Source organism: Phalaenopsis equestris, unplaced genomic scaffold, assembly GCF_001263595.1.
Source record: "Phalaenopsis equestris unplaced genomic scaffold, ASM126359v1 Scaffold000535, whole genome shotgun sequence".
In the NCBI taxonomy this organism is placed as follows: domain Eukaryota; kingdom Viridiplantae; phylum Streptophyta; class Magnoliopsida; order Asparagales; family Orchidaceae; genus Phalaenopsis; species Phalaenopsis equestris.
In genome coordinates, this window is record NW_018164975.1 from 179,178 (window position 1) to 190,849 (window position 11,672).

At 34.9% G+C, this 11,672-nt stretch overlaps 1 protein-coding gene across 2 annotated transcripts in view; it reads right to left on the reverse strand.

The window, feature by feature from the left end:
* LOC110028870 (BTB/POZ domain-containing protein At1g30440-like) overlaps positions 1-11,036 on the reverse strand; it is a 17,570-nt gene extending 6,534 nt beyond the window's left edge. For both annotated transcript variants that reach the window (XR_002294468.1, XM_020730894.1), the window contains exons 1-2: positions 9,946-11,036; positions 1,947-2,016 (exon numbers count right to left, since the gene is read on the reverse strand). Coding sequence is in view for 1 of the 2 variants with exons in the window: in XM_020730894.1 (XP_020586553.1) it covers positions 1,947-2,016; positions 9,946-10,004 (129 nt within the window). In the remaining variant the exon portion in view is untranslated. The remainder of the gene's footprint in view (positions 1-1,946; positions 2,017-9,945) is intronic.
* Between the last annotated feature and the right edge of the window lie 636 nt (positions 11,037-11,672).

An 11,672-nucleotide genomic window follows, 5' to 3' on the forward strand; every position in this document is an offset into this window, starting at 1 on the left:
TCTTTTATTTGCTGCTAATTTAGATTAGCTACACCATCAATAAAGTTAAGATGTTAAAAATTCTTTCTTAAATAGATTTAAGAAAGCAAGAGCAATATGAACTATATTTGCAGACTCCAAAAAATCTATGTATGGCTTAAAACAATCATCCAAAGTTTAGTTTGATAGCACCATGATGATTACAAGGCATGGGTACTCCAAAATGCAATCTTTACTATACTTTATTTACCAAAATCATCTAAAGGTAAAGACTCTATCCAAATCGTATATGTTTGATAATATCATCTCGCCAAAAATTTAAGCAGAAATATACAAGCTGAAAGGTGTCCTAGCTAAAGAATTAAAAATCAAGGGACTTTGTTTATTAAAATTTTTCCTAAGTATGAAAATAACATGATCAAGAATAGGAATATTTATCTCACAATAGAAATACCCTTAGACCTACTGAAAGAAACCAATATGCTTAGGTGTAAACTTGAAAATACACCAATGGATCTATTATACAAAGTCGAAACTAAAAAAGATTCAATCTCTATTTTCAAAGGAAGGTATCAACAACTAGTAACCATATCATACTAAACCTAATATTTGCTTATGTTAGTATTCTCAGTCAAATTATGAATAACCTTATAAAGAAGCACCATGCTACTCTATATTGGATGAAAAAGGTACTTTAAAAAAGTATCTGGAAAAAGGGCTTTTGAAAAAAATAAATAAATAAAAGAGAGAGAGCGTGAAAGAGCTAACACAAGCATAGAAATCATTACTGAAAATGCTTCGGTTGGACCTACTAACAGATGCAGTTAAATAAACATGTAGTTATTACTTATCTGTCTTAAAATTTAAAGGGTGTAACCTATCATAGCTTGGAGTAGTGCTAAAGTAAAATTCAAGGCTGTAACCCATAAAATTGGTGACAGATATGTTGCTTAAAGATCTACTTAAGGATTTAAGAATTTCTAATGAAAAGCCCATGATAATGAAGTGTGACAATGAAGCTACTATTAACAATACAAAGAATTTTTTCCATCATAATAGAATTAAGCATGTTGAGATTAGTAAAAATTTTATAAAAAATGAAACTGAACAAAGAATAACCATAGTTAATCATACTCCAACAAAACTTTAGATTACAAATATCCTTACTAAAGCTCTTAATCAATCATAATTTTATAACTTTAATTTCAAGCTAAGATTATAAGCATATATTTCCCATCTTGGAAGGAATGTGGAATTCTGAATAAGGGCCCATGCTAGTTACCAGCTACCAGTCCATATCTTGCTATATGCTTGCTCTACCTGGAATTCCTAAAGAAAGCCCATGCCACCCACCTACTTCTGGCCCATCACTCCACACCTCCATTCACTCTCGCTGGCTATCTTCCTGTCATATCTTGCCATGACGTGTTGTTCTACAAGTAAGGCCGCAATCTCTCCTACACATGCTGGGTCTCTACTAGCTTGTAAGAGTATGCATTTGCAAAATTAATTACTCGATTTATTGTAAATTGATGTTCTTTCTTCTTCCTCTTTATGGCCTAATTATATTCTAGAAAACTTTGGCTACAAAAAGTGCACCCTTTCTTTCTATTCAGAATAAAAAGAAATAGTAGCAATATTTTCATATTTCTCAACATCTTCAGCAACTCCAATGCCAAACCGTTAGTAAAAATGAAACACAAGAAGCCATGATATAATTACGTTGCATGCAAGTCCTTAATTAACTAAGCCAAACAGCTCAGATTTAGTACTTTGTAAAATTACAAGTACACTTCGTGAACTATTGGACCAGGCCACAGACAATCAAGCTCAATTCATTTAAAAAAACATAACTTCGCAACGGTCACAAATCCATAGTTCCTTAAATAATTCATTTGTGAAAAGAAATGAATAAAACATGTGTGGCTATCAAATAAAGCATACTGATTAAATGGCCTTACAATCACCTTGTGAAGATGAAAGCACAAATCTCCAATTTCAATGGTAACATCACTTGGGAGGCCAGTAGTGGTAAACCTGCAATAAAATATACATATGATCACAATCACATAGTAATCCGATATTGTGGCATGTTTTAAGAGCTTAATTATGAAAGTTACAAGCAGATGGCTAGACTTTGGTAGTTTCAACATCTATATACAATTATACCATGAAAGAGATAAATATGATCTAAGAACTTTGGGTAAGGGATAATTTTGGAGCAGTTAGAAAATTATTTTGTCAAGGAATTAGGATTCCTTTAAGGGAATTTAGCGCCTCTTTTATATATGTTCTTCCATTTCCATGAGTTTTTTTTTTTTCCAAATTAATGAAGATCCTTCAAGATCAGGGAACTTGAAGTAAAGTTGTCCAATATTGTAAATCAGTTTTAAAAAGGATATGAGCTAGCCTTTTGTCTCTTGGATCAACCTTTTCTTTCTTCCTCCTTATATCCAATGGCTTCTGAGAAGGCTAAGATGGATTAGTCTCGTTCACTAAAAGTAGATCAACACCTATAAATAAGGGGGAAATAGATAGACTAGGAAAGCGGGAGAATAGGAAATAAATAAAGGAGGGCGGGAAGAAAAAGAACGGAATTTGAAGTGGGGCTATTGTAGGAAGGGGTGGATTTAGGTAGGGAATCAAATAAGAAGAGAATCAAATAGGAAATGCAACTAAATTGAAAAGGAGACCATGGTTACTGTATCTGCTATAATAATGTGTCTACGGTACTGCTACAGTACCGCAGTTGGTACGCTTCCGCATCAATCTCCCGGGGTAGGGGGAGCTTCAACTTCTTCCGTCGAAGTTTTTAGGGCAGAAAAATTTTGGCAAGGTGGCTTGGGTAGGGGCGAATTCTAGGAAACTCTAAGAAATTCTAAGATAGGATTAGAGTTTAGTTAACTCTGATACCAAATGATACCGGATTTAACCCAAAAAATCATAAAAATATAAATATTATTGTTAATTTTCAAAAGGTTACAATAAAAATTTGTTAACACGAGAAATAAATGACAGACACAACAAGATGACTATACCTCTAGATGTGGCGAGACAGCAGGTGAATAGTAGAGAGAGGGAATGGGATTGGTGATGGTAGGCTATTTGGATGTGGGGAAATGAAGGCAGGAAGGTTAGAAGGGCTTGTCATTATAAGGGGTAGATAGCAGGTGTGGAGGTAGATGTGGGATTTGAGGTGGTTGTCATCTAAGTGGGGATGTTGGTAGCTGCTACGGGAAGGGAGGAGAATATGTGACAGCAAGGAAGGCAGCAAGTGCAAGAGTGATGGTAGAATAGGGAGATAGGGAGCTGATACGACTGGGTAGGTCACGAACCTATAGCGGGAAGGGTCCACGCACAGAGGGTGAGGGAGTAGGGAGGCACAACAGGAGTAGATTTGGGACTATTACGACAAGGAGGGCAAGGAGCAAAACTGCTGCTACGGCAGGGTGGAAAGGGAGCGGAACTACTGTTAAGACAGAGAGTAAAAGAGGGGATCTGCGGAAATCAAAGCAGGAGAACTATGGGGAGGGGTTGGGTGTGGGGAGAGCTTGAAGAAGATAATAAGAAGATAAACCACCACTTGGGGAGAGCGCTACAGTCGGAGTACCACCCTATCCGTCGGATACAACTCTCATAAGGGAAAATTGGATGTCGACGGCTGTCCACACAAATTGAAATTAGAAAATAATATAAGTTGACCCTAACAACACAAACAACATATAAATAGAAGAGAGGTAGGTGGGAAACAAAAATAGGAATGGGGGAATAGTTCCCGTCTAATGAAAAGAGGGAGGAGGCAAGTGGGTTCTGCCCTATCCCTTGCTGATCCGGTTCAGCCTCAAGCCCCAACGTCACTCACTCCTTCGATGCTCAAAATAAGAGTGGAAGGATAGATGGACATTTGGTATGAGGGTTGTCTAAGTAGCCAACAGAGAATTTGGTAGCCAACAGAGAATTTTGTGATCTTGTATTCCTGCTATTAACAAACTTCTTCAAAGTGCTCACCATTTTCAAAAAGGAGGCAATTATGAAGGAAGTGGAAATGATTTACCTAATGAAGGAGTTGAACAAAAAAAAGTAACCATACCAGTGACCAACGACTATTTGTAGAGAAAGAAATGTACCATCGAGAACATCTAATCAAGATTATTTCTACAAATTTTATATTTTAAAATCATGAGATTTATTAAAGAGGATGATTTTAACTCATTGTACTCTACATAGAACATGTTATAATGCGATTTTAATACTTCAAAATATTTCTTTGCATTAGAATTCCCATTTTACTCTACTTGGCCACTCACTTACAATTCATATTCAACTAATAAGAGACATTTGTTACAACAAATGAACAAGTATAATAGTGAGTAAAAACTTATCATTTCTAGCACAATAAATGCAGACACAACAAGAATGCATAGGAAATACAAGAAAGTTATAACAAGAGTAGAGACTACATTACACACATAACAAGTAAATATTTCCATTGCAAAATAAAGTACAACAAATTTAAATACATCATGAGCGCTTTATATTACTATTACAAACTTTTTCAAGAAAAAAAAAAGAAGATAAAATTTATAATGTCATGGCTCACTTGTCCCATCACCCAAATCATCTTTATAAAAAACATTTAAAACTTAAAAATATGTCGATAAAAATATTGGCGGGTAAGTGCTTGCTCCTCAACAAATATTACACGACAAACTTGCTACTAGACAAAAACTAATTCAACCTCAAGGACTCTATAGCTCTCCAATTGAGGACAATTTCAATCATTAACTCCTAAAGCAGCTTGCCAAGATTTTTGATAACCTCTCTCTCTTGGGCAACACTTTAGGGTACTCACCCTCTCCAACGCCTCCATCTGTATTGCATCCATTCTTACTTCTGAAAAAAAGAGTCACTAAAAAAACAATCTCTTGTCGCTAACAACTTGCCTTGTTAGTGACAATCGGAGGATGACTTTAGCTAGCCTATCATGGTCGATAGCTCCTTTACATTTTAAATTTTTTAGTCAACTTTGATGCCTCCACTTTAAAAATAAGCTATGAAGGCCGCCCACTTTCAAGACCCTCTACTAGAGAGGTGAATCACTACGATTGTTTGGCGGTCACTTATTTGAGTCTCCCCAGTGGCCTTAGTGAGTTAACTTCCTCGCCTTCTCTCACCATCACAAGAGCAAAATCATTCTTATTGCTAAAGAAAAGAGCATCAAGGTATTATGCCAAGTCATAAGCCTAAGAACTCCACAACATACTCATCAGAGCATAGGGAGGGAAACTTTTGCTTGAGAGTAATCGTCATCTAAAATTCTAGTCATAAAATGATTCTCTATGAATCATTTAGTGGGAAAAAAAACTAGAAAAAATATTTTTTTCAAAGTTTAAAAGAAAAAATAACTCGCTATCAAATACAATCCTCCCAGCGGCAACCAAATCACAATTAGGGTGAATTTCGTCTTTGGAACGACCATAGTGGCCAAGGTCGCCTCTAACATAAAAATTTAGGGTTTAAGGGCAACACTAAGGGTCTGTTTTGGACAGCTGCAGCTTATTGGATAATCTGATGATAAACTGGTTAAAAATAATCTGTTAATAAGCTAGGTGCGGTAGCTATTAAAATTTTTTATTTTTTTGGAAAAGCGTTGGAAAAGCGAGATCGCAGCCAGAAAGCTGTCACCGCACCTAGACAGGTGCGGTGTAAAAATGTTGTTTTCAGCGTTTTCAAAACGCATAATCTGCCAAAACGCTGTTTACCCATACAGGTCAGGTGTGTTTTCAAAACGCCACCGCTCCAAATAAGCTGCCCCAAACGGACCCTAACACAACATCAATATTCAAAGTCCAAATAAGACTATTCTTGCCCATCTACATTGTCAAAACTTGAAAACTAGCTATTGAGCGAATACCACCTAAGGAGACTCACTAACAATAATTATAATTGAAGTCGTTGTAGATATAGGGTTGACCAACCCGCTCTTCTTACTCACCTCGACGAGTTCCTTCCTGGCTACCTTATCTTCTTTCTTCTTTCAGTACTCTCTATCTACATTTCCTTAATGTTATCTGCTAGCGACTCCGTGGAAATGCCAAGCTTATTTGTCAGAATCTTCATTTTCACAGTTGTAGAGCTTAATTGGTAGAAGAAGAAGAAGATGCCAAAGCTCTGTAAACTTCTCTCAACGAAATGAGAACCATTGATAAGAAACCCATAATAACTCCACATAGCAAAATGATCAAATTTACAATAGAATCTTGTATAAACTTTTCTTAAATTATGCTACCTACTTTTCTCGTGTATTATAAATGTCAATTATCGCATTAATTAGTTTTTTACAGAATAACAAAGCAACAATTTCAACGTAGAAAAGCATGGAACTAGCCTAGAGAAGAGAGGTAAGAATTTAGTCTATTTACATACAAAAGGATCGTATTTTTATCATCTCTTGTTCATTATCAGATTCTTCTTTTAAATAAATAAGAAAATTGGGAAAACATGCATGCTAAGGGAGAAAAAAACTACTCACCTTGACGGAAGGCAAGAAGACACTTGCCAATCCGAGCTCATAACAAACACACAAGTGAGATCGAAGAAGACATGATAAGCCAAGCCTAAGAAAAACACCAACTGAGTCACAAGAGGACTCACACAGCCAATTCAAATACTTGCCAAACATATCACATAAGGACTCGTTAGCCAATATCAAGGCATTGACAAAGTAGAAACAAGGTGGGCTCATTAGCCAACTATGGAGATATATCCACTAAGTTTATGAATAACTTGCTCAATGCTACCAAAGGATCCACTGGATCAACTAAACTCAGACAGTCACCCAAGCTCAGAGAACTATTCAGCAACTACCACTGAGAAAGCTGATGAATTTCTCAAATTCAATAATCGATTACTAATCTAAGTTCGAGTCATTTTTTAGGTTATATGTCTCCTGTGCTTCGTACTATTTTATATTTGTAGTCTATAGCCAATATTATAACGATCAAACTCAGATCCCTAACCATAAAAAGGGAGTTTTGTAGTGGGCTGGAGGCTCCACTTTTTTATTTTATTTTGGCCCCTTATTTAATATACTATTGTCGATGGCTTATAATGAATTTCCCATTATTCAGTTTTCCTCTCTACCCTTCTCTTAGTCACCTTCTCTCTTTCCCTTCGAGTTAGCAAGGTTTTCTCAAAAACTACAAACAAGCAAAATATAATCTAACACAAAAATAAAAAGAAGATATCACAAACACGATTTCCAAGTGATGTTCCCTCTACAAGGACATTGAAACGAGTATTTTAAATAAAAAAAGGGAAAACAAGTGATGCTTCAAAGGATTAGTAAATTGAAAAGCTCTAGCAAATGCTTTTTATAGATATATTTATGACAAGTTACATCTCCTTTGAAAGTAAATGAAAACTTAAGATAGTGAAAAAAAAAAAAAAACTTACAAGATTGAAGTTTTAAGGTATTCACTTCTAATGAATGCAAAAAAAAGATAATAATCAATCAATCTTACTAAAACATGAAGTGATACTTAGAAGTGTTGAGTTTAACTGTCTTGAGTATATTGTTATCTAATGAAAAAGGGATATATATCTGAGAACATGACTCTTAAAAATAAAAACAACCAACATGAAAAAAACCTCAAGAGTATTATGTGACTAAAAAATATATTGGAGACCTTAAAATAAAATTTGATAAAACCATAAATAGAAAATGCAATATATAATATATGGATCCAAGTGATAACAAAAAAGTTAAGAACAATCGAGTTAAGAATATCAAAAAAGTTAAGAACAATCGAGTTAAGAATATCAAAAAAGTTAAGAACAATCGAGTTAAGAATATCAAAAAAGTTAAGAACAATCGAGTTAAGAATATCAAAAAAGTTAAGAACAATCGAGTTAAGAATATCAAAAAAGTTAAGAACAATCGAGTTAAGAATATCAAAAAAGTTAAGAACAATCGAGTTAAGAATATCAAAAAAGTTAAGAACAATCGAGTTAAGAATATCAAAAAAGTTAAGAACAATCGAGTTAAGAATATCAAAAAAGTTAAGAACAATCGAGTTAAGAATATCAAAAAAGTTAAGAACAATCGAGTTAAGAATATCAAAAAAGTTAAGAACAATCGAGTTAAGAATATCAAAAAAGTTAAGAACAATCGAGTTAAGAATATCAAAAAAGTTAAGAACAATCGAGTTAAGAATATCAAAAAAGTTAAGAACAATCGAGTTAAGAATATCAAAAAAGTTAAGAACAATCGAGTTAAGAATATCAGAACTAAGAATATCAAGATTTAATTGTGGCGAAAATAAAAAAGGATAAATAAATATTATTATTTTAGAAGGACAATGTGAGTATCACCATAGTGGAAAATGTGTTATTTGACCATGTAAAATAGGTGCAGACGATAAACAAATATGATGAGCATAAATAAATAATGTGGAAAAAGAAAGAGATAAATATAGACTACAAATAAGAAATGTTGTAAGAAAAACTTGAACAAATAGAGCTCACACCTTGTGATTATTAAATGTGAATAAAGGGAGGATTCATGAAAATGACAAAACATTGGGATAATACTAATGATGATGATGGATTGTAGAAGTATAGGACTAATTCCACAATCCATTTATGTTAATGATTGTAAGCTTATATGTAGTCTAAATAAGTATTATGCACTTAATGATCAAATAGGGCCTTTTAGAAAAGTTTTGTCACACATGCTAGCTCTTTCATATTTCAATTATTGAAGAAGGAATGAATGACAATCATCAAAACTTGTAAGCATAGCCTTGATGTCTAAAATATATTTTGAAGGATACTGCAATGGTATATATGACATAACAAACTGGTTTATATTCAAGAATAACTACTAATGGGCCTGGAAGCTCAGTAATGTCATGGTCTGAGATTAATATAGATATAGATTATGAGAGAAGCCAAAAATGTTCTCTAACATCTAAATGTAGCAAGTATTCCCATCCTTAGAGGAAACCAATTTCACTACTCGAGGACAACCCAATGAAAACTGGCCTAAACCAAATTTTGCAATGGCATGCATAACATAGCAAACTGGTTTATATTCAAGAATAACTACTAATGGACAAGAAAGCTCAGCATTGCCAGGGTCTAAGATCAAGATAGATATAGATTCTGTAAGAAGCCAAAAATGTTATCTAAACATCTAAATGGAGCAATTATTCCCATCCTTATAGGAAATCAATTTCACTGCCCAAGGACAACCCAATGAAAACTTGGCCTAAACCACAATATCAACCTATTTAAAATATTCTTTCCAATGGCTGATTTCTTAGTCCATGCTTAGAGAGGTGAAAGCATGCCCTATGTGCTTCAACAACATGAAGCATCGCAAACGCAATTTTATCCTTCCAGACAATTCATCATTTAAAAGGAAAGCACTTCAATAACACATGAATAAAACAATAACTTCAGGTGTTTAATGTGAGTGATTTTTCTATCTCATGCACTATCCACAAGATCCAAACTTTTTTTTTGTACCTCGATAACACATGCTATAAACTTTCAACCTTCATGATCTTCCCCTACAAAAGAGTAGCAAGTCGGTCTCTTGAATAAATTTCTCTATTTGTCTCTCTGTTTATTTTATTGTAAAAGAGGATAAAGAACCACTCCAGATGCTACAGCATGTCCCATTATACTACAATAATTCAACTGCAACTCCATCTAACTACCATAAATTGTACACGTTTTTTTTTTTTGTAAAGACAAGGGTCGAACAAGTCTTCCTAAGCAGTAGATGCATATAAATCGGCAAAAGATGCCTAAATTCTCAAAGCTGAAAAACAAAGAATGTAAACATATGCATTCTAAAATGTATAAAAAAAGCTCATCTTCAGCAGAAATAATATTTAAACATTGCAGTAGAAGTATTATGACAAAGCACCAGGTAAGTATGGATGGAGTTTAACATACCAAGCCCATCCTTGACGCTGGAAAGTGTCCATTTTTGAGCCTAGCTTCACGCAAGCCATCTTGAACAGATTAAAATTTTCAAATAAACAACTCAAGCAGACTCAAACGCCTATGACGCCAACAAAGAACCTCAATCAAAAAGCTACTAATTCCTTAGATAGCACCAAAAAATAACCCAAGGGGAAGCAAAAAAAAAAGAGCAGTTTGGGGTAATGGGATAAAAGCATCGCCAACTCTAGTCTTAAATTTCCAAGATCATACTCCAATTACCAGGAAACAAAAAAAAATACACTGAAAAGCAAAAAGTAAGAAAAAACAGACGATAAAATTCTAACCAGGACAGCATTTAGAGAAAGCCTATAGAAGTTGACCACCAAACCCCTTAAAAGTCACAGATAAGCTGAAAAATCAGCCATAAATACCCAAAAAACCATACAAAGTTACACATTTTCGAACAACTCAACTACAACATAGCTCCCAAGCAGAACATAGAGCAAACAGCAGCTACCACAGACCTGAACCACCCAAACAAAAAGAACTGCTGACTAAGACAACAAATTCAAATCTAAATGACACCACAAACACCCTAATCCACCAAACTCTAAACAAATACCAAATCCTCTTCGGAAAAAGAACCAAATTTCGAACTCTCCGGGGGGTTCTCAACCGAACCCGAAACTCAAGAAAGAGAGAGAGATGGAGGAGAAAAGAACAAAGGAGAAGGTTATGAACAAGATGCCTTCCAAAAGCACAGACAAAACATCTATTATGTCTTTTCCTTTGGTCCTTCCGCCGAGAGCTTCAAAGCGTTGCAGGCATGCATTGGATGGGCCCATGGCAAGCAATACCCATGATACATCTGCCTGATGAGCACCTGTGCAGACTGGCACTGAACCGTCTTCTCCTTCTTCGGAGCTACAGCAGCACTTTTAAAAGAGAAAAAGACAACAGTGGATGCTCTACTCTCTTTCTCTATCGTGTTGACTCGATGACTGTTGATAGATTACTTAAATCGCGGGGAAAAATGCAGGCTGCGTAATGACCTAAATCTTATGCGCGGATTGGATGGGATTGGAGAGAGGGGCTTTTAAGATTTCAACGCTGGACTCCACGACGAAATCGCCGAAATGATTATTATTTACTTTTTAGAAATTATTTGTTCCTTTTGTCATGCCCTTTTTACGAGGAGGAGGTGAAAATGAGTCAAGTTTAATTTGATTCGTTCTTAATTTGAGTTTGAGTTTGATTAATTTTATCGAGTTTGAGCTCAAGCTCGAGCTGCTCAAGCTTGATTCTATAAATTCGAGCTGGCTTGTTCAACATAAAAGAAAAAAAATAATATTAATTTAAGGTAGTGTTATAATAAAATGATAATTAACATGAACAATTAGAAGAGAAATAACAAATAATTACTTAATTGTCAACACTAATGTCACAGCAATTGAGCTGCCCAAAATAGTGGCATGATCTGAATCGTTTATACAATGGTCGACAGACAGCCCGATCGGAGTCAACCAACATACAATGATAAAAATTTCAAATTGCAGATCACGTCGATAGTCATGATCGCCTAAATGCTCCTTACAAGGGCGCTCAATTATAGCTAGTCGACCGACCGATTTTTGACTTCGGCAGACACGATTGTCTTCTGACTGGTCTTCTCAATCGATCAAATTAAAACACGTCAACTAATTGGTTACCGTCATATTCAAATTCAAATTGTAATA